Source organism: Dichomitus squalens (genome assembly GCF_000275845.1).
Source record: "Dichomitus squalens LYAD-421 SS1 unplaced genomic scaffold DICSQscaffold_65, whole genome shotgun sequence".
NCBI classification, from domain to species: domain Eukaryota; kingdom Fungi; phylum Basidiomycota; class Agaricomycetes; order Polyporales; family Polyporaceae; genus Dichomitus; species Dichomitus squalens.
In genome coordinates this window covers 41,927-62,339 of record NW_006766947.1, presented here as the reverse complement: position 1 = coordinate 62,339, position 20,413 = coordinate 41,927, and the positions used below count along the sequence as shown (strand labels likewise).

The following is a 20,413-nucleotide window of genomic DNA, read 5'->3' as shown; positions in this document are numbered from 1 at the left end:
ACACTCGACAAGCAGAAGACTCCACGGTGATTTTACGTGTTGGGCTTTCCTTTCTACCTGCCACGGGCTGATGATCTGCCTTAGTCAGGTTCGCCGCTCTCCGAGATGTGTCTCGACCACGTCAATCCCGTGGCCTTCTGAAGGATTGCCAAACTATATAAAGGGCATTGTAACTACACTGTGCTCCAACGACAGTTCATACACCCTACCGTCCTCCCAAGCCAGCCATGTCTATCCCAACCCAGCAGAAAGCTCTCGTTCTCGAAGCCAAGTTCGGGAACTTCACCGTACAAACGACGGACGTCCCGCGCCCCGGCCCCGAGGACCTACTGGTGAAGATCGAGGCCGCAGCCCTCAACCCGGCGGACTGGAAGATACAGACATACGGCATACTCGTCAATGAGTACCCTGTCGTCCTAGGAAGCGACGCGTCTGGCATCGTGATCGCGGTCGGCGAGAAGGTCTCCCCGGAGGCATTCGCAGTCGGGGACCGCGTGTGAGTCGATCAAATTCGTTCAGGAGCTCGAGACCACTCATCATGATCAATCAGCATCTTCCAAGGCGATATTGACTTCGAAAAGCAAACTACACGTGGTACCTATGCTCAGTACCTCACCCTCCCCCACCAGTTCGTTGCAAAGGTCGGTTATGCCATTCATAACAAGGCCTGGACACTGCTGAGACACGGAGGTAGTTTCCGGAGAATTTGCCCTTTGACGAAGCAGCCACTGTCCTGAGCGGTGTTGCGACGGTCGCCTTGCCGCTGTACAACCATGTCGAAGGAGCAGACTCGGTCAAGCTCTTCCCTCCTTGGAAGGAGGGCGGAAGGGGGAAATACGCGGGGAAATCGTTCCTCGTCGTCGGTGGGGCCACATCCATGGGACAGTTCGGTTCGTACCCTCATGCCATATCAGAAGTACACGAATACGGAATACCGACCCTTCCTCTGCCCAGCTATTCAGTTTGCTCGCCTGTCCGGCTTCTCCCCCATCGTGGCGACCGCCTCCGTCCACCATGCCGCGTTCCTCAAAACCCTGGGCGCGACACACGTCGTGGACCGCAAACTCGCAGCCGGAGAGCTCCAGGCCGAGTTCGCTAAGATTGCGAGCGGGCAGTTTGACGTTGTCTATGACGCCGTTTCCGTCGCGGACACCTTCCCTCTCTCCCTGGCTGCTACTGCCCCCGGCGGCCACCTCGTTGTCGTCCTTTCCCCTGCGGAGACGGCTGAAGAGGCTAGAAAGCAAGGGAAGAACGTGCACTTTGCGCAGGGTCTGTTTATGCAACCAATCAACCGAGAGGTGTCTGGGCCGCTGCTCTCGAGCCTTCCGAAGTTGCTTGAAACCGGCGACATCAAGGTGAGAGTACCTTGCGCTGATGTACATTGTCCGGGACTGTGATGTTGATACTTATGCTGCGTTGTAGCCCAACAGGGTTGAAGTCCTCTCTGGCGGACTGAACGGGGTCGTTGGTGGTTTGGAGCGGCTGAAGGCTAACCAAGTTAGTGGGGTGAAGCTCATCGTTCACCCGCAAGAGACGGCCTGAACAGTGGGAAACGGAGGAGTACTCGGTCTCATTTCATGATTCCTCACCCTGAACAAAGTGTCGTTTGAAATGTATATTAACTCGGAGGCTCAGTGTGATCACACGGGAAGGACGTTGGTGGGCTACGTTGATAAGACCTTCGAGCGCTGTTGGTCACCCCTCTAGAGCAATAGTCACGTCTGATCGGTTGACAGACATTATGATCCTTCGGGCCGTCAATCGAACCATCCCAAGACAAACTCGCCCTATGTACGTACTCCAAGAAAGGATTGTGACTGTAGCATCGTATTACCCTTGGTCCCCGGGCAACAGTTCCGCGACATGAGATGAACGTTTGATACTGCAAATGAATGGGAGCGGGCATCTGTTAAAGATCTGGGCAATCAGTATAACACGCTCGCGTTTTAACTTACAGGAAGTGGAAAGACACACGTGATACCACCGTCAGTGCACTCCTCTAGTGGAATGATAGGCTTGCCATTATCATCGAGAGCCGGCGATATGTCGAACATAGCCAGCACTCTGGCGATGGTCGTGAACAGCAGTTCCATCGCAAGGAATCAGCCTGGACAAATACTACGGTTGAAGGGTGTGAAGACGAAGTCACGACGAGGTCGACACCGTTACAGATCAAATTCTACGTACCGTCTCCCAGACCCGAAGATGACGTCGAGTGAGTACGTCTTCGGGTTCCGTTCCATCGATAGCCAGCGCTCTGGTTTGAACGCGTCGGGATCCGGGTAGAGGGTTTCGTCGTGCATCATTCCCCTATCAGCAACAAGGGACGTCAACTTCTATGAGCGAGTATAGTATTTAAGCGAGATACATACCAGTAGTTCACCAGGACGTATGAGTCTTTCTCGATGTGATGTCCGCGGTAGACATCGTCTTGTCCAGCGAGTCGAGGCACTGCCCACCATACAAATAAGAAAGCATCGAAACCATTGTTAAACACATGCAACACGCACGAAAACTGATTGGAGGGCGAACGCGCGCGACCTCAGCGACTATCGCCTGAATATAAGGTAGATTGGCGCGGTCGTCGAAGGTCGGCAGCCGTTCGTCACCAACTATACGGTCGATCTCTTCATGGCCTCTCTTTACGACCTCCGGTTTCCGCAGAAGCGCGAGGAAAAATGAAGCAAGAAGGGACGAGGACTGAGGGGTCATCAGTAGGACTCAGGAGCGACATTCGAGACTGGAAGTACCGTATCCCCGCCACCTGAACAAGAATGACTTCTGAGCTTTTCCAAAAACATAAGTGGGGGAGAGTGTCCGTACCGGTGTATACCTGCGTCGTGGTGAACATGATGATATCGTCTGGATACTGACCGGGGCTCGACTCCGCGAGCGCTGTATAGGTAAGCGACGGCCTTGCGGTGCCCTTAGCCTAGAGATAGAGTAAGCTGGCGGGTCGCCCGTCTTCGAGCTTGACGCACAATCTCTGCCTTGACCATGCGGTGGCCCTCCTCCGCGAGTGCGTAGTACTGCTTGCGGTACTCCGCGGCCTTCCTCTTGAATCCCATTCCTGGAAGCCAAGCCGGGAGCGCTGCGACTACACAGACGTGGAGTCAGACGCATTGCCAGGACTAGGGATAATTGAGGACTCACGGGAGGGGAACCAATCGACAATATAGTTGTTGGGAAGGGCGGCGTCGGCAAAGTTCACCACGGAGACGTCTGCCTCCTTCACATATTCATCATTGCGGCTCATCACACGATAACCATGGGATATCTCGACGGTGACACCTGCGGAGAGACTGCGACGGTCGCGTAAGTGCAGATTCCCATCTATAGTGCGTGTATAGCTCGGCGGACGTACTGTCGGATGTGGTGGAAAAAATCCTTTGGATGCTGCAGGAGGTTAGACAGGAACGTATTGATGTGGTAGTCTTGAACATCCCGGTACTCGCTGATCTTGCTGGCCTGGAGCGCTGTGTGTAGCAGCTTTCGCTCAAGACGTCGCCGGCTAGGGTCATGTTCTAGGACAGGACCTTGGTGGAAGCCCGATCTATCGTCGGTACAATGTCTCCCTCATTGGACATGTTTGATAGAGAAAGTTGGGTACTTACAGCTCGACGGCAATGGCCTGTTGGCGTACAAGGCAGATTTCACATCCAGAAGCTCCCTCTCCACTTCAGCCGAGTTGATCACTACTATTGGGGTGTTGAGTAGGCGTAGAGAGTATATGGGGCCTGCAACGTACACGTTAGAGGCTAGGCCAGGATGAAGACGCGAAAAAGGTGCATACCATAGGCCTTGCTCAACTCGGCGAGCTTGACCCAGATCTTACGAGAAGTTGGAATACGTTGCCGAAGAAGGGGAGAGGCGGCGGTCCTGGGAATATCTCGCCTCTTTCTTTCCGATACTAGTTAACGTAGAAAGCCCGGGCAATCAAGGCAAGAAGAAGACAGACAACTACGGTGTTCATGAGCATGATCATGTAGAGGGCAGAGGGCAGTCGTCGCTCGATGCGGCGGGCTGTTAGGTTTGGTTATTTCCTATGCAGTAGACATGATACCTTTGTCTTATAATCTAGCATAACCGCTGGAAAACCTTCCCTGACGTGCTGGCGTTCCTTGAGCCCGTTAGGGGTGGCCAGATGCATTGAGGAGGATGCTGGAGGCGATTTTGCCTCAGAATCGCTCAGATCCCTTCTCTTTGGGACGCGTAGGGGTCTCAGACCACGTTGTAGCCCTTCGGCTTGTGGTGTGATGCCCGACAATAGGGATAGTCAGAGTGCGCGACATCGAGGCGATGATGCAACCGATTCTATGCCGGTTGTCAACCTCCGAATTGTGTCAAAATTGTACGCTACTCTGACCATCCCATACCGGTTTATGATTCCAGGGATGATTTTGGGGAGAATTTTGTGGAGACAGAATGGCGGACAGCAGAATCGCGATTCTGGAGGACAGAAGCCCACCCTCCAGAGGAGCTTCCGCGAGTCTGCACAGTTCTGCCTCAGGTAAGAGAGACAGCGCCCGGTCAGCTTAACCCCCTGTGATGAATGTCATGCGCTGTGTGCTGATGTTAGGGTCCCGGAACAGAGGCCAGAGATGGATGATTGAAGCAGGGGACAGAATACTTGTACCGTAGGCGCCAATAAGCCTGTTAGACTATGGTGCGGCCTGTAGCGCCCAAACCGGCCCTTACTGTCGCAAGACACACCTATCAGTACCACAACATGTTGTTATCTCGCACTTTCAGCCATCCAAAGTCTTTCGCTCGCCCACGCATCGTCTGCGCTTCCAGCCGAGGCGGTATCTTCCCCAACATCATCAGGCAATCGTCCACGACCACGCACCTCTTGCATAAACCCTCGCTTTCCGCTCGGCGACAGGTCCCTATCCCGCTTCTCTTCGTCTACTCAAGTGAATGGGACCCACGCTCCAAGAATGGGTTAGTTACCTACTGACGGTCCCGGTCGCCCGCCAATGATGCTGAGACACGCGAAGGATGGGCCGGTGTGCTGCGTGGTTCGCGGAGAAAGGGTACACCTGTCTCGAGCTTGATCTCGGATACCCCTTCGATAAAGATACATCTACATCGGAAGCTCTCATGAAAGCGTACGAGGACGGTGAGTGTCTTTATCTAATGAATGGGCATATCTCCCCTTGCACATGTCCCACATCGGTGTGGTGCGTCTGCAGCCGTGTTGTGGTGCCGTTATCAATCTACATACATGGCGCGCCAGATTCACGCCTCCGTTGCCTCAGGAACGCTTGAATCGCGATATAGTGCTCGCAGCTCACACTACCACGCAGACATGGCGGCTCACGCCCGCTCCCTCGAGATCCCTTTCGCGCCGGTCATCATCGCCCGCGACGGAGGCACCCTCATCGCGCAGACCTACGTCTCGTCACACCCCGCTTCCGCCCTGCTCCTCATCTCCCCACCGTCCTCGAACGAGGCGTTCGCCGCGGCGAACAGGCGCATGCTTCCAACACCGCTGCGCGCATTCGACTTCGAGGTCAGCTTCCCAGTTGGAGTCATGGTCACGAAGCGAAAACTGCCCGCGCTCGAGAAGGAAAGCAGGCTATGGAAGGACCCGGGCGTGGATAAGATAGTTGTCAAAGGCGCGGCGGCGGTAACTGAACAGGAGGGGCTGGTCAAGATCGAAGAGTGGCTACACGAACTTGGGTTCTAGTCATTTGTGTAGGTCACTCCTTCCCATCGTCGAAGTCAGTGCGTTCACGTCGGCTGCAGTTGTTCGTAACATAGTGTGACGAACTGAGGACTGTACACAGACTCGGCAAGTTGGGGATACACCTTGTTCCTGTCATCGGCGATTCCTGCTCTGTCCGCTCGGGTTGTGTGGCCCACCCGCAGCGCCCTTCCGCATCTCCTCCTCGTCCAGACCCGCTTCCGCGAGGATGCGTTCGACCTCTTCGAGGATCGGCTTGTACTCCGCTGTACATAGAAGGCCCATCTAGCTTCGCACGGGGAGACTCAACAAGCAACGCGACCCACCATATCGATCCTCCGCAAGCGTAAAGCCATCTCTCCGGAGCAGCTTTCCGCGATTGTCGCTGGTACCGAATGCCTTTCCGGCCCAGTACTCGCCTACAAAGAATCAGCACGTCAGTCGACGTCCCGCGGCAGGATCGAGATATTGAATGACGCACGTGAGCGAGCGTAGAACATAGCGAGGGTCTCTCCGGGAAGAGGCGTGCTAATGACATCCTCCGGGGACCGCGACGCGTCCTTCGCAACGCCCATGAAAGCAGTCGCCTGCAACCGTAACAAATCCTGTGGGACACGGAATGCTTCGGCACCCTACCGCCTAGAGTCCTGAGGAGACAGCGACTCACCTTCTCTTCCTCGATCGTGTCCAATACGTCTACCTCCTTCTCATCATCCTCGCCAACAACCGTGACGCTCGCCACGCTCTCCATATCGTCCATCTCCGTCGTCTCATCGTCATCGTCATCCTCCTCATCGTCGTCTTCGACATCGTCTTCGTCGCTGCTCTCCTCCTTGTCGTCGATGACGATGTCAGACTTCTTCAGGCACACGTACCGGTCGAGCTTGTCGAGCGCGAGCGCGTAGAAGTCGTCGAGGGTGTACTCGCGCGACCCTTTCTCGAAGATCCCGCCGTAGCTTCACGTGTATCGTTATCAGCTGATGATGTAGGTGTATCATGAGGGGGCGAGACGTACATATAGAGTGTGCTGCGGAGTACGGCGAGCATCGCATTGTACCGCGGAAGCGGGACGGTCAGTAATGGATCGTCCGGGTCGATCTCATCTTCCGGATGAGGCGTGGGCGTCACGGGCTTCGGCAGAGAAGCGGCCTTCTGAGGCTTCGAGGGGGTTAGGTCCTCCTGGACAGTCGCCAGTCAAACTCCCAGCCTACCGCAGCATCCTAACTCAAACGCGACATACCTTGTCCCTCCCTTCAACGTCGCTCCCCTCCTCCACCTCATCGTCCTCATCGTCCTCTTCCGCTTCGGACCCTTTCTGCTGTTGTTGCTGCTGCCACTGCTGCACCTTCTTCCTCTGCGCGTTCCCAACTTTCTTCTTCGGCTTCTTGAGCAGCATCGACATCCACTTCCCATTTCCGGCAATCTGGTACCCGTACAGATCGTTGTGGAATACGCTCTCCATCGTCTCCTCGCTCGTGTCCTCATCCGTCACCCCACCAAAGAGCACACCCATTCCTTTGGCCGCCCAGAGCGCCATCGTGCATCCCGAGCGCAGAGAAGGCGCGTATGCCGTCTTCTTGCGCCGCTCCCATTTGAGGGTGAGTGGCTCTCCTGCAGACAATTTGCTGGAAGATGGTTTGGATGAGACGTCTGGTGTTTCAGCGGTATTAAGGGACATCCTGCAGGGAGGCGGTCAGCACTTATGGCTATAGCGGGGGGAGACGGGTCCGGATATGGATCAGATACGGACCGGAGGAACCAGGTGTCGTCGAGCATGACGCCTACGGGACGCTGGCCCTTGACGTACTCCTTGCAGTAGCCTCCATACAGGAGGATGCCGTCCGCTGTGGGTAAGAACGAAAAACCGCTTCGCGGTCTGTTGGAAGTTGCGGCGCTGAGCATTCGAGAATGGAAGCAACTCAGGTTGGCGCGACGTACGATGGTTTCCGATCGGTGTCCCTGAATTCGATCTGTCTCCACTTGTACTCTTGCGTGTCGAATATCCACAGATCATTAAGGTAGTTCGCTTAGCACGATATGAGCGATGTTGGGTGGCACGGCTAGGTGGAAGCGCGAACGTACTCTTGATGCCCGGGTCATAGAACCCCCCAAACAGGACGATATAATGCTTCCACATCGCCATCCTGCGGGAAACGAACAGGTCGTAAGCAATGTACGGGACTTGGCGAACGATAGCACCGGTGCATACCTGTGCCCTGAACGTGCCGTCGGACGGACTTTGGTCTCGATGCGCTCCCATGAGTGTGTGGAGATATCGAAGCACCAAAAATCGCGATAGTGATGGAAAGAGTTCTGGTACAAAGACGAGAACTCTCCGCCTAGAGCATTGTCATGTACACCCGTTTCCATGGTGATTTTCGACGAGGGGACAACGGGAAGAACGTACCGAACAAGTATAGCTTGCCTCCTCCAGCAGGGCTTGCTACGACGGCGTGAGCGGAGCGGGGACCAGGACATGTCGGGGAGACGAACTTCCGCCATTCGTTCTGAATATACACATGATAAGGGACGCTGTAAACTGCATGTACATGGTGATGCAACACACCTTTTCAGGGGAATACCGAAAGACGTCGCTGTAGAAGTACTGCGTCCGGTGAATACCCCGGTACCTCCGCCCTGAGAGGACGGACGTATGCTCACCGCCTTCCCATCTTCGCTGAAGAACTCCCCACCGATGCACCATAGGTGGTTACCGTTTGGACAAGGAGTGAGCGTCGCGTTCGCGCGCCGACTAGGAGGTCCCTCCACGAGCTCTTCGGTGACTTTATGCGCTTCCTCCCATTCCCTTTGGATCTACTGACCGACTCCGCGTTAGAGACATCTTCCACTACCCCACCCGTACGAGAATGCGGAGACGGGCGGACTCACCCTATCGAGGATGCTCTCCAAATCCTGATCGTCGTCCTCGAATTCGTCTTTGGTCTTGCTTACTTTCTTCTTCTCCTTCTTCTCCACCTTTTGCGCTGCTTTCGCTTTCTTAGCGGCTTTTGCGGTTACTTTGGATACCTCCTTTCCCTTTCCCTTCTTTTTGACCATTGCGATAAACTGAGAAGTCCAGCTATGACTTGGAGGTTGGTTAGGCCGCGGTGTCACTTCGTGATACCTTACTAGTAGGCACTGTATCGTGGCGCCGTATGTACCAATTCAACTCAATCAAAACTATGTCCGGCCCAGTGAGAGTTATTGAGACAACAACCAGTACGTTCGGCAAGAACTGAGGAACAGAGGGGCGGTAGGGATAAAATCTGTGTCCTCAAAGCTCTGATCATGACAGATCTGTGCTGAACGGCGAAATCTAATCTAATCTGTGAGCGTCTGTGTAGGTCCCGGCCGAGCTCAAGGCATGATCAAGCTCATTCAATGCAACGGTCTGATTCGCTAACGTCCCACGAGTAGTAGACGATGCAAGCAACACGACTGGCAGCGCTCAGAATCCCGGCTTCGCGTGAAATGGAGGTCTTCTTTCGGGACAGTCCTAACTTATCCCTTTGCTGACGCGTGCCAAAAGGCGCTGAAGGGTGGGCAACGGGAAAGTTGTACTTGCCCAGAGATTCTACAGCGATTTCACAAAGAACGATTCGAGGCGGTGCCCGTCGTGCAAGGGAATGTGCGGTAAAACGTCCGATAGTGTCAGCGACAGATTAATCGGGGTATACAGGTAACACAAGCATCTGATCCAGGTTTAGTGATAGCGTCCCATCTCATCTCCCTTCCAAAAGGCTATGACCACTGATACGCCAACGCCAGGGTATGAGACGGCGGGAAACGCAGCGGGTCCACCTATCAGAGAGTGATGGGGATGCAGCCGATGTTGATGAGGCCACCTGTAAGCGCGAAAGTGAGCAACCACAGCATTTTATTGAGAGATAGCTTCCTGCATACCCGTGGAGTTGTTCTCGCAACAGACGGGGTGGGCGTCGCTAGAGAAGCTGGGATTAGCCGTGTGCAAACCTCGGCCGATGTTATCTATGAGACTCACCAAGTGCTGGTCAAGGAACCACCGATGGCAGTGATGGGGGAGCACTGGATGCCGACGTCGGCGGTGATGTCCTTCAGCGCGAGCTGGAGGAATTCGCCGAGGCCGCTGGTGAACGAGCTGTCGGTCGTCGAGCCGACGCTGTTGCAGCACTGGACGGGGCCTGTGTTGCACTTGCCCGCAGAGCCGTCGTCGGTCGGCGTGGGGAGGGCGGTGGCGACCGCAAGGAGGCCAGCGATGGCGGCGGTGATAGCGAGCTTGGAGAACATTTCGAAAGGTGTGATGTGGGAGTGTTGAGGGAAGAACGAAAGAGTGGTGGGTGATCGAGTAGATCGGAAGGCTGAGAAGCTAAGGAATGTGGGTAGCTGAAGGAATTCGCTAACGATAATGAGTGGATACGCCTTGGACTTTATACCCCAGCGGGGACTAAGAACACTAAATCGCTGCGGGGCTCTGCAGCGGACAGCGGGTAGCCGATGCGTCTTCACCAGCCAGCGGAAGATCGCTTTTCGGGAGCGGGAATTGTCCAGATGACTAGCCGCGGACAACGGCTACTCGCGTGCTCTCCATCGCAGACACTGCTTGCGCACTTTGACCGCTTCGAAGCAACGAGGCGACGGCCGAGTGGCTAATGCGGACAAACGATAACTTAATTACCTCATTTGGCCTCGGCCATATTGACCACTATCGTTATCGCGCACAGTGCGGCCTGCTTAGCAAGTGATACAGACCCGCTGTATATTGATGCAAGTAGGGAGGCGACTAATGTCGACCACAATAGCGCCGTGGAGAACTTTCGAAAGGTCGGATCCATGTTGATAGTCTGGATTTGCGCCAGGATTTCGGTCGAAGAAAGCGCTAAGCGCTGTGTTCGAAGGTTTGCAGAGGAGACCTTGCCCCGGAGTCCGATATCGACGGACGGAACCTAAAGACAGATCCGCAGAGCGTCGTAGACGCTGTCATGTAGACGTAGGCTTCAAACTTTTCTATCAGGGTCTGTCGGACGAAGGAAGGTTATCGCCGACCAGTGTCCAAGCCAAGTAGTTCATCTCTGCGAATGCTGTTTGGTTCGTATGACGGCCCATACGTACCCTTGAAAGGCGAGCAGTCGCACCATGTCATGGTCGAGACTGGTCGAGACTGGTGAGAACGAGTAATTCGAGGTCAGCCGTAGGCAGCAGGGAAGCAAAGGAGTCGTTGGCTTTCATTAACTCCATGGCGGCGTTTGATGTGACAGCGGCGTTGCGGAATGCCCAGGGACACACACGCGCGTGTCTCTTCTGACCGCCAAACGGCGACCCTCTCGAGTTCCTTGGTCGAGCGAAATACATGCATACCCAACCGCGTACTGGACACCCCGCGAAGCAAGCGGGGAATGTCAGAACGAAAGCGTCATTTTGCGTTCTATAACCAGCGCAGATAACAGGATGTGGTCGAACAGCTCGTGTCCATCTGGGAAGACTGTCAACGTCGCGGCGGGCGGTGGCGGCGACGCTTCCAGGGGCGGCGGAACGAACGATGCCACTTGGTGCGACCCTCTGTCTGTGCACTGTCAACGTTATCGTACAGTGCATTAGTGCAATATACACACTATAAAACTGAAGGAATGCACGCACTATGCACATGGGCGAGCCGTCTTCTAGAGTAGTACGACAATCCCATCGCAGTTCGACATCGCCGTAAACCCAGACAAATTTTCGCTTGATAGCCGGATGTTGACGCTGTCCTCCAGCAGGGTTTGAACGAGCACGTACCGAAGAGTGTCCATCTTTTTTCAAGACGTTTGACATCCGTGTGGAGTGGTTGCCCATCTTCAAAATCGCACGACTGTGCATAACGGCTAATCTAGCAAGCACGAGACCGCTCAGGCTGGTCGGCAATCACCTCCTTGATAGGGTGCGCAAAGGGGCGGCACTCACTCGAACTCGCCGATCAATTCCCCCTGCTCGTCCATACCTCGTCGTACTGTTGTCACATATGACAGCGGTACGAAGGGGTTCAGATTGAGCGCGACGGTTATATTGTAGATTGGAGTGAGCGTGCGGTCGACGTCTCGCGACGGCAGCAAGAACATAGAATCATTGCTCCATGACGAAAACGTGTATATCCGCGGCGCAGGTGGCCTCGCAATGAGGTTATAGCTTATGTACCTGATAAGCGTGCTATGCCCCAAGTACTCGGAGGGTGGCATACCTAGGAGGAAGTGATGGTGGCTGTGTGTTCGCCTCCGTCGTGTAACTGCATCCACCGGAACATATCAGGTGGGACGATCAATGTCGCTACACGATATAATCTCACTCAGGTAGCAGAGTCTCGACGGGAGATGGTGGATCAGCATAGTCATCCGTGAAGGGATCTGCGGGACGCCGAGGTTAGCACGGTCAAGACCCCGCTAGAGCCCGGGAGTAAGAGGGCACCTGATGTTGAGTCCACTATGACCATCCTATGCGTTCTAGATAGCAAACGAAGGCCTGCGATGAGTCGGGTTCGGAGCTCGGCCCCATCGTGGGTGGAGGCAAACAAGTGTGACATTGGGAGACGCCGGGCATGCGCGCTCGCTGTCCACGACGAACTCGGTTCGAGTCTTAGCATACTCTGAGCACTGCGGCTCTCATTCTGAGTGCTTCTTATGATTTATCTTCACGCTTTAGCTGTTCTCTGCTAGCTGCTTGGTTGCGCTTTCTTGGGCCGGTTTCTTTCTCAAGGCGTACAATCTACTATTGTACGAGGTTCGCCACGCGACGGCATCCATAGTGCTATACCCCATACCCTACGTCTTCAAGTACCCCTACCTCCATAGCTGTCTTGCACAATCACCCTCCGACTCTTGTGGCTCTCCTATCTTTGAACTGACTCAGTGACTGCGACAACGATGCCACTCGTCTTTCCCTCCCCGCCGATCTCGCTGTCGACCGCCCACGCGTTCACCGCCTTCTTCACCTTCTCGTACGTCGGCTCGCTCTACGCCACGAAGAATGCGCGGCTCTCATTCAAGACTGGCGTGTCCCACAATGTCCGCGACGGAGAAGAGAGGGCGAAGGATAGCGACGAGCGGTGGAGGAACGACCCAGAAGTGATTCGCGCGAGGCTCCTGGCGGCAAGCTTGAGCACGCTGGGGAGCGTGCTCGCCGTGTACTTGCTCGTGCAGGGCATTACTCCGGCGGCTGAGGTATGTGCACCCAACTGTCATTGTTGGCTTGTTGTCCACCCTCAGCCTCTTTGTGGTCGTATCGCTACGGCGTGCTCGGAGATCAGAAAGAAGGAACAGCGGGTACATACCCGAGTGATCTCGTACGGGTCAAAGGTCGGGTGACCCGTGTATGGGGCTCTGGGGTATACCAAGAGTGCAGCATGGCTATCTGCTTGTCGCCAGAGATACTGTCAAGAGTTTTCGGTGTACACAGCATCCCCAGTGGCAAGTAGGTAGCTAGTGCTATCGCACGAGCCCTTGTCAAGTACAGCAGCGCCAGCGAGAAGACCCCTTCCTTGTTCCCGGCTCCTCTTGGGCATGTGCAGCGGCTCGCACGGGCAGTGGCCGTGCGCGCGAATGCCCCTCAATGTGTGGACCGTTGTATGTCATGGAGGGTCGCAGAAGGGGCGATTGTGCTGGAGGTACCTTGATCTTGAAGCCCTTTCACCGCAGTGCAACGAAGCTTTCCGTCGCTGCAGCACCGGCATATACGCGGACCCGAGGTGGGTTGACACGAGCCGTGTCCATCCCTAGTCGTTCAAGCTTCAACACGGCGACTAGACGTGCCCTGAGTTTGTTCCTGATTCCTCGGTCCCACAAAGATGTGGAACGGTGACGAGCATAGAGACCATCCCAGGTTACCAACTTACAAGGCCCGCGAGTACTAAAGTACAGCGTGTTGTATGCGGCCCGATAGGTCCCATCGGGGAGATTGTGTCAAACATGGCTGCTGACACTCTTCACCGTCGTGACCATTTTTATTTTCTGAGCACGTTAACTGGAGCACACATGTAGCTGGCTTGCCCGACGCGCAAGTTTAGAGGCGGATGTGCTTCAAGGTCAGCTGCAGTCGTTGGTGTTGTCTAGTTGAACGTTGATGTGGTCGTGGCTTGTTTTATACCGCATTTCCAGGCCTCTAAGAAATAGCGATATTCTCGTTGGCGAGTTACGTAGGTATCACAGATGCTAATGTCGCGTCTTCACAGAAGAGCAAGAACCCCACGGTCGCCCTAGAGTCTACGCTTGCTCGCCTCGGCATCACCCTAACTTTTGCCCGGAACAGCGACCTCTACATCATCTCACCTTGTTTAGTGGCTCCAGTGCTGTACCTTGGACCTCTCTATGCCGCATATCTTTCCGAAAGGCTCCCCTTCCAACGGCGATGGAGTTTCAGTGAGGACTTCCTGCCAACATTCACTTCATTGATTGGGATTCGGAACTATGTGGTGGTGCGACGCCGCCCTTGCTCATCTACACCGGACGCTTGGTGCTGATAATGCACCCATGAGCAGGGTCCCGTCACCGAGGAAGTCGTCTTCCGAGCTTGTGTCTTGGCGGTCTATCATATGGCGGGCGCGTCCCGCAATAAGATGATCTTCCTTTCCCCGCTGGTATTCGGATTCGGTGAGCTACTCCCACCCGAAGCTTCATGGCCGTGCGCGCTGACACGCTCCTCGGACCACAAGCGCACCTCCACCACGCCTGGGACACTTACAATCGTTACGGGCGTACGGCCTCCGCTTTGCGGATCGCCGCCATGCAAACTCGTGAGTGCCTCCCGGTTATGCGTCGCAGTCAGGTCGCCGACTGACGGTCTGAACGGTGTCGCAGTGTTCCAGCTCGCGTACACGAGTCTCTTCGGCTTCCACTGTGCGTTCCTGTTCCTCCGCACAGGCTCCCTCCTGCCGCCCACGGTATCCCACATCTTCTGCAACGTCATGGGCCTCCCGCAATACGGCTTTCACGTCAGGATGCTCCCAAACCGGCGCCGCGGTAAGCTTCAGTCAGCCACATCACATCCGCATCCATTTCCGCTGACGGGGCCCGATCGGTGTGTGCGCGTGTCTGCCCGTTTGTTTGCGTCTTTGTCTACTTCGTGGCGTGTGGTCACAGCTATCCAAATCGCGTACCTGATTGGGATCGCGGGATATGTTTACACGATGCGTTGGTGGACACGGGCGGACGATAGTCTATTTTGGCCTGCGATAGGCGAGCCCGGGCGGTTTTGAGCCATTGGGTCGGTGGAACGTCAATGGGGCTCTCGGACTTGTGCGAGCGCACCAAGCTCCAGGATGGACGAGCGCGCATCGCCCGATAGGAGACAGGATGGAAGGAGGTGGAACCGATAGCGGGGATGCGCGATGGACGATCCGAGTAACCAAGATCCCAGCGCGCAGGAAGAACGTCGCACTGCTATCTACCATCGAATGTTCCAAATTAGGGACTAGCGGCACACGTTGAGAGCGGCGAGAGGGATCGCTGGACGGTCAGAAAGGCATACGCAAGCCTTTTGCCTTTCATTTCCCAGCAGCATCTCCCACCATCGGCGGTTCTCGTCCCCCACCGCCCATCATACTCGTCCCTCGTATGTGCATAGTGCGAATCGTGACCGAAATACACCACCACCGCCACTTAGCACGTACGTTCTCCGCGCACCCACCGAGGCCGATCGACTTCACCCCAGCAGTCCAGATACGCTTGGGCGACAGGGCGAACACGAGGCCTTCGCGTGTCCCGCAGCTGCACAGCTTCGGGCGCGTCTGGCTCACAAAGCGCAAAGAACGTTTACCGCCAAACACTCCTTCGCGCCTGTGCCATCCGCACGTCCGCCTAACCAAACCCGTGATCGTCTCGGTTTGCTCCCGCGTCGCCGTTCCGGGGTCTTTCGGCGATCGGGCCTAGACGGGCGCGAGCGCTTCGAGGCGGGCAGGCAGGGCGGAGCGGCGTTTGGTTTGCCTTCGCGGGCGCCTGCGGGAACTTCCTGGATTCGAGGCGCACACGGAGCAGGAACCGTGGACCGTGGCCTTCGCCGCGCGGAGCTATATAACGTCCACGTCTCCTCCCCGTGCTGCTCCTGGTACTGCTGCGTCTCCCCTCCACTTCCACCTCTGCGTACGCGTCGTTGCTGTCCTCTCGTTGGCTTACTGGTGCACGCCAAGACTCTGCAATCTGCTCAAGTGGCTCAGCCTTCGACTCGTCTTGGTCTCTCGTCGAGCCACCACCTGTCCTGCACGCTTTACTTCCTCTTTCTTCCCGCCACCCTCCGCTTTCAACCACCCACAAAGCGACGCAATGGCCCCTTTGCCGAAGTGGCTAGACAAAGCGCGAACCACCAGTGCCCGTCTTATAACCGCCCAGCCCGACGCCCCGGATGCCCCAACCGGCACCAAGGCCACCACGAGCACCACGGGGCGAAAACGCGCACGATCGACGGACTACGCCGACATCCCGCCCTTCCTCCTCCCGCTCTCCGTGCGCGTGAAGCTCGACAAGGAGAACGCGAAACGCCACAACGTCAACAACAACACCATTCACAACCACAAGGCGCGCGCCCGCTCCGCGCCGTACGACCGTGACAGGGCCCACGCCCACTCATCATCCGTACGTGTCTCCTGCCTCGCTTCATGCTCACGCGACCTCCGAGATCCTGACGCGCGTCCTTCTTTCTCTTCCTGCCTTCCATCAACCCACTTTCCTCTCCCCCGGCCCCGCATCCCGCGCCCCGTATTCAGAAACAGAACCACCCCGCACGCAAAACGCTCACAATGCCCGCGCTCCTCAAGCGGCTCGCGGGCCCGCGGACGTGCCCGATCGTCGTCGCGCAGTACAAGGACGAGTACCGCGGCGTCGGGCACGAGGCGGACCTCCACTGGGCGCTCGTCGTCATCACCGACCGCGCGACGCTCTCGGGGCCGTCCTTCCAGGCGTACGCGCAGCGCCGCCGCCGGCGCACCAAGTCCGCGCGCGCGGGCCCGCGCACGAAGGACGCCCCTACTGCGAGTGCGACTGCTGGGGGCGACGAAAGCAGGCAGGGGGCCGAGCGCGAGAGCGAGTACGAGGTGCAGTGGTACGCGCGGCACGCGCCGGCGTCGCTGTACGACGTGTGCGCGACGGTGCGCACGCTGTGCCTGGGCGGCGTGCAGGTCGGCGCGGTGCGTGCGGCGGACGTGGGCAAGCTCGCGGAGTACCTGCAGAGCCACCCGCCGGCGCCGACGCACGCGGGGTGGTCGTCGCGCGACTACGTGCTCGAGCTCCTCGAGCTGCTCCGGCCGTTCAAGATGCTCCGGGAGGACTTGCAGCGGCTGGACGTCCGGAGGGGCAGGGCGGGCGCGGAGTCGGCGAGGGGTGGCTGGAGAGGCACGGGGAGCGGGACGGTGGAGGTGGGGGACTTGCTGCCGGAGCTGAGGGAGGTGGGGCGCGCGACGCAGGAGAGCATCTTCAACGAGGAGTTCCGGCCGTGCGTCAAGTACTGTCCTTGATCCTCGACTATGCGCTGTGCTGCCGTTCTCACTGCCGCGCTCGCGCTGGACTGCTGACTTTGTTTTTGTACGTTCCGGCTTCGGAGATGGATTGTGAATGAGGCCTAGGACTGGGGGTTGTGCGTTCAGCCTGCGGGCGGACTGTGTATCGGTAGCGTTGTCCCGTCGTCCGTCGTCCGTCGTCTGTCTGTTGTACATTGTACATTGTACCATATAGCCTGCTCGTGCAGTGCGCTTCAGCTGAGCGGAAAAGCAAATTGTAGCTCGGTCGTTTGCATCCCGCGTGCGTCTGCGCTGCCTCGATCCCCTTCGGACGTTCAGTCTCGAGCTCGACTGTGCAGCCCAAGCTCACCCCGCTCATGCCTTCGAAGATGATCGATGACGCGATGACGAGCGATCTGCGCGAGCGAAAACGGATGCACATACAGATGCAATGGGCGATAGAGCATCCCCTGGCGTTCTGTGCAGGCGTCGCTGTGTGCGCACCAGATGCGCTAGATAGTGCTACTCTATAGAGACGTCAGTACGTACGTAGCTCGCGGGAGGCCAGAAGGCGATCGCGAGCATCATCGCACCCGCGGACCCCCAGATCTGCGGTGCCCTCGATATGTCTCGAGACTTGTGTATGGTACTATCCCACGCACAATGTTGCAAATGTTGCACGGTGGTGGTGCAAACACCGTGCAACAGCGATCTACCATCCGTCCCTGGTCTGTTCGCCTTGATCTTTGGAGGGCACAATGTGACCATGCATCTCATCGTATGTGCCAAGTTTCGTGAAGGCAGCTTCTCAAGGGATTGTTGGAGGGACGCATCTCTGCCATCGTATTCACTGTTTTCCCTTGATCCCAGCTACTCCTGACCAGATCCCTCCCCCAAATTCAAACCGATAAGTCTAGATTTTTGTACGACACTCGGTGAATACATAGCGAACGCACTTCAAATGTCCGATTTCTAAGCGACTAAAAGGATGGACGTAGCGGGAGGCCGGCATAGGGTGCTGCGCCCATTTGCAAGGTGATGTGAACTGCTAGACGCCGGAGCCGGATGTGTCCCGAACGCCGTCCCATCCCTCGCAAAGTAGTATAAACCGGTCAGCGCTATACGTAGCACAGAAATGCACCTCTGTGTGGCTTATGAAGTCTCTATGTGAGCGAGGGACAGCGGTACGAGCAAAACAGTAGAGATGCTTTGCAACCATGTTCGTGTGATAGTACATGTCCTCCCTTCGCAGCCCGTTCCCGTGCCGCGCATGCTCTCTCCTGTATTCCGTTCGCATTCGTACTTCTCCGGTGCCCCGCAAGCCCAGATCCGATCCCACAGTAGTTACTATCCTCGTTGCATGCGACCCATGGAGGGTACAGCGGGCGCGGCGAGTCAGGCGGGGAAGGCCTCGAAGAGCACGGACTGGACGCACTTGCACGCGGTCCTGTGGCGCGGCCAGTCTTCGCGCTGGCAGTTGTGGCTGCGGGGCGCGAGCGACGCGTCAGGGCCCTGTGTCTACGCCGAGTACTTGCGAGTGCGAGTGAGAGTGATGCGAGCACGCTCACCTGCAGTACCTGCGCACGCCGTCGCACGGCCGTCAGCTGCTGCGTTGCGTCCCGCACGTCCGATCCCTAGCGCCCCCTCGCACGGGTCGGGGAAGCAGAGAGAACGAGGGCAGTCGGCGAGCCGGAGCCCGGGAAAGAAAGACGCACCTGGTCATCCTGCACGCGCTGCAGCGCTTCATGTCGTCTTGCGCGCTGGCGTCGGTCTTGCAGGCGGCGCAGCTGGCGGCGAGGGGGTAGACCTCGGCGGGAGGCTTGTCGAGGTGGGGCGCGTGAGGGCCCATGAGGAAGCCGTGCTCGCGGTTGAGGCGGTCGTGGGCGGCGTGGAGAGGGCGGCGCGGCACGCGGGCTTGTCCATGTCGCAGACGTGGTGGATCTGGAGCGGGGCGGGCCTGGGAGGCCGGAGATCGGGGAGAGTGGGGATGGTGAGGCCATTCGCATGAGATCCGGGGGATGGAAGGAAGCTTAGAAGAGGAAGGGGACGTACGAAGACGGGCAGGCGGCAGACGTCACAGTAGGAGCTGTATGGGACGAACTGCATGTGCGTCTCGCGCGACGGCTCGCCTGTGGCGGATCACACATGGTCATCGGCTTCGCATGATGCATAGAATGGCGCACCGCAGAACTCGCACAACCACGGCTTGGTGTGCTTGAAGTCGAAGATCATATAGAGGGCGGCGAGGCGCGCGGCCTGGAAGTCGTCGTCCTTCGGGAGGTGCAGCCGGATGAGCGCGTGCTGGCCCTGCCTATCGCCTCGGCACCTGTCAGTCTGCCTCCGGACGCGATGGGAAAGGGAGCGGACCAGCCAAAGACGTTGACCTTGACGTTCATCTTGTTGGGATCCTCCCAGTGCTTGATGGGCTCGTGGCCCGGGAGCTCGCCGCTCTCGATCGCGATGCTGCGTTCTCGAGGGTGATCGAAGGCAAGCCATGTCGGTTGGCGCGGTAGGCAGGCATCGCGGTGGCTGAGATGGCAGGAGACTGGTGCAGATCGCGCACGATGGCGACTCGGAATCCGCATACTCTGGCGTACCCGACGCTCGCAGTGATTAAAGTCACCTGAGCGTGACGACACGCGACTCATAGCGTTGACTTCCGAAACCGGAGCTTGCGGCCGTCAATCGTTCAAGCCAATGCATGAAGAACGCAGAACGAGAGCTGTCTTGCCGTCCTACACCACGTTCTCAATGTATGCATACATGCTACTACTACCCTGCTAGGACTCGATTGAATTCAACCCTAAAGCTGTTGGAGTGCGTACGGCGAGGCAAGCGTGGTGCGAGCCTCGGCCGTGTTTCGGGCGGACAAGTCTTGTCGCGCCGTTGACGCGCCTTGTCCCGCCTTGTCCCGCCTTGGCGGATTCACCCCGTTTTGTTTACGAATGCCACGTCTCACTCATCTTGTAGTATGGACGTCTTGTTACAAATGTGTACTTAACTCTTTCGATTCACGTTGGCTCACCTCAGTCCCGCGTATAACGCGTGCTGAGGTGAGCATATGCTTGTTACTTATTCTACGTACTCATACTGATTAATACGCTGTAGTTACATTGCTATAGGTATTACAATATACTAGTCCCGCGTATAACGCGTGCTGAGTTACATTGCTATAGGTTATGAGCCCTGCCTTCTAAGGCAGACTTCAGGCACTAGAAACTTACCCCTTTAGGCAACCCCTCCTCCCCGAAATGGCGTCCATCAAGCTTACTGACGATGTCGTCCGAGTTCCTAAA

The 20,413-nt window shown here is 56.9% G+C and overlaps 8 protein-coding genes across 8 annotated transcripts; 3 read left to right on the top strand and 5 right to left on the bottom strand.

Moving 5' to 3' along the window:
• Positions 1-227: 227 nt before the first annotated feature.
• Positions 228-1,542, top strand: DICSQDRAFT_70587 (GroES-like protein; the record flags this gene model as incomplete). The annotated part of the gene is made up of 5 exons (XM_007370307.1): positions 228-496; positions 551-641; positions 695-890; positions 955-1,355; positions 1,423-1,542. 5 exons carry the CDS (start codon positions 228-230, stop codon positions 1,540-1,542), a joined length of 1,077 nt encoding a protein of 358 aa, XP_007370369.1.
• Positions 1,543-1,830: 288 nt separating this feature from the next.
• On the bottom strand, positions 1,831-3,985 carry DICSQDRAFT_163667 (cytochrome P450; the record flags this gene model as incomplete). The annotated part of the gene is made up of 13 exons (XM_007370306.1): positions 1,831-1,882; positions 1,975-2,064; positions 2,188-2,310; positions 2,373-2,451; positions 2,511-2,700; positions 2,751-2,764; positions 2,824-2,932; positions 2,982-3,097; positions 3,154-3,302; positions 3,365-3,476; positions 3,615-3,737; positions 3,794-3,830; positions 3,920-3,985. 13 exons carry the CDS (start codon positions 3,983-3,985, stop codon positions 1,831-1,833), a joined length of 1,260 nt encoding a protein of 419 aa, XP_007370368.1.
• Positions 3,986-4,813: 828 nt separating this feature from the next.
• Positions 4,814-8,830, bottom strand: DICSQDRAFT_112444 (galactose oxidase). Its single transcript, XM_007370305.1, has 15 exons — positions 8,579-8,830; positions 8,351-8,503; positions 8,256-8,294; positions 8,097-8,196; positions 7,899-8,028; positions 7,772-7,833; positions 7,628-7,715; positions 7,440-7,565; positions 6,930-7,368; positions 6,705-6,868; positions 6,357-6,645; positions 6,171-6,321; positions 6,016-6,108; positions 5,310-5,955; positions 4,814-5,122 (listed from the first exon to the last, which is right to left on the bottom strand). The coding sequence occupies exons 1-14, from the start codon at positions 8,744-8,746 to the stop codon at positions 5,825-5,827; spliced, it is 2,133 nt and encodes a 710-aa protein (XP_007370367.1). The 5' UTR covers positions 8,747-8,830; the 3' UTR covers positions 4,814-5,122; positions 5,310-5,824.
• A 663-nt stretch (positions 8,831-9,493) lies between these two features.
• DICSQDRAFT_24343 (fruiting body protein SC1) lies at positions 9,494-9,928 on the bottom strand (the record flags this gene model as incomplete). Its single annotated transcript, XM_007370304.2, has 3 exons — positions 9,494-9,534; positions 9,593-9,630; positions 9,690-9,928. Coding segments are annotated over 3 exons (318 nt in total), but the record flags the coding sequence as incomplete, so codon positions are not given.
• Positions 9,929-11,064: 1,136 nt separating this feature from the next.
• DICSQDRAFT_70569 (uncharacterized protein) lies at positions 11,065-11,877 on the bottom strand (the record flags this gene model as incomplete). The annotated part of the gene is made up of 4 exons (XM_007370303.1): positions 11,065-11,235; positions 11,303-11,386; positions 11,441-11,531; positions 11,606-11,877. 4 exons carry the CDS (start codon positions 11,875-11,877, stop codon positions 11,065-11,067), a joined length of 618 nt encoding a protein of 205 aa, XP_007370365.1.
• A 604-nt stretch (positions 11,878-12,481) lies between these two features.
• On the top strand, positions 12,482-15,698 carry DICSQDRAFT_112441 (uncharacterized protein). Its single transcript, XM_007370302.1, has 6 exons — positions 12,482-12,855; positions 13,863-14,105; positions 14,169-14,280; positions 14,343-14,423; positions 14,488-14,649; positions 14,770-15,698. The coding sequence occupies exons 1-6, from the start codon at positions 12,559-12,561 to the stop codon at positions 14,883-14,885; spliced, it is 1,011 nt and encodes a 336-aa protein (XP_007370364.1). The 5' UTR covers positions 12,482-12,558; the 3' UTR covers positions 14,886-15,698.
• Positions 15,699-16,421: 723 nt separating this feature from the next.
• Positions 16,422-16,922, top strand: DICSQDRAFT_18036 (uncharacterized protein; the record flags this gene model as incomplete). The annotated part of the gene is made up of 2 exons (XM_007370301.1): positions 16,422-16,582; positions 16,685-16,922. Coding segments are annotated over 2 exons (399 nt in total), but the record flags the coding sequence as incomplete, so codon positions are not given.
• Positions 16,923-18,467: 1,545 nt separating this feature from the next.
• Positions 18,468-19,678, bottom strand: DICSQDRAFT_140805 (uncharacterized protein). Its single transcript, XM_007370300.1, has 2 exons — positions 19,170-19,678; positions 18,468-19,074 (listed from the first exon to the last, which is right to left on the bottom strand). Exons 1-2 carry the CDS (start codon positions 19,221-19,223, stop codon positions 18,718-18,720), a joined length of 411 nt encoding a protein of 136 aa, XP_007370362.1. The 5' UTR covers positions 19,224-19,678; the 3' UTR covers positions 18,468-18,717.
• Positions 19,679-20,413: the final 735 nt, after the last annotated feature.

Coding starts and splice junctions, on each gene's coding strand:
- DICSQDRAFT_112444 (XM_007370305.1), bottom strand. CDS start 8,746: ATGGTCAAAAAGAAGGGAAAGGGAAAGGAGGTATCCAAAGTAACCGCA. Junction 8,197..8,255: donor TTCGGTATTCCCCTGAAAAG/GTGTGTTGCATC, acceptor GTGTATATTCAG/AACGAATGGCGGAAGTTCGT. Junction 6,869..6,929: donor ACGTTGAAGGGAGGGACAAG/GTATGTCGCGTT, acceptor GCGACTGTCCAG/GAGGACCTAACCCCCTCGAA.
- DICSQDRAFT_112441 (XM_007370302.1), top strand. CDS start 12,559: ATGCCACTCGTCTTTCCCTCCCCGCCGATCTCGCTGTCGACCGCCCAC. Junction 14,424..14,487: donor GATCGCCGCCATGCAAACTC/GTGAGTGCCTCC, acceptor ACGGTGTCGCAG/TGTTCCAGCTCGCGTACACG. Junction 14,650..14,769: donor GCTCCCAAACCGGCGCCGCG/GTAAGCTTCAGT, acceptor GTGTGGTCACAG/CTATCCAAATCGCGTACCTG.
- DICSQDRAFT_140805 (XM_007370300.1), bottom strand. CDS start 19,223: ATGCAGTTCGTCCCATACAGCTCCTACTGTGACGTCTGCCGCCTGCCC. Junction 19,075..19,169: donor TCTGCCGCCTGCCCGTCTTC/GTACGTCCCCTT, acceptor CCGGCCTCCCAG/GCCCGCCCCGCTCCAGATCC.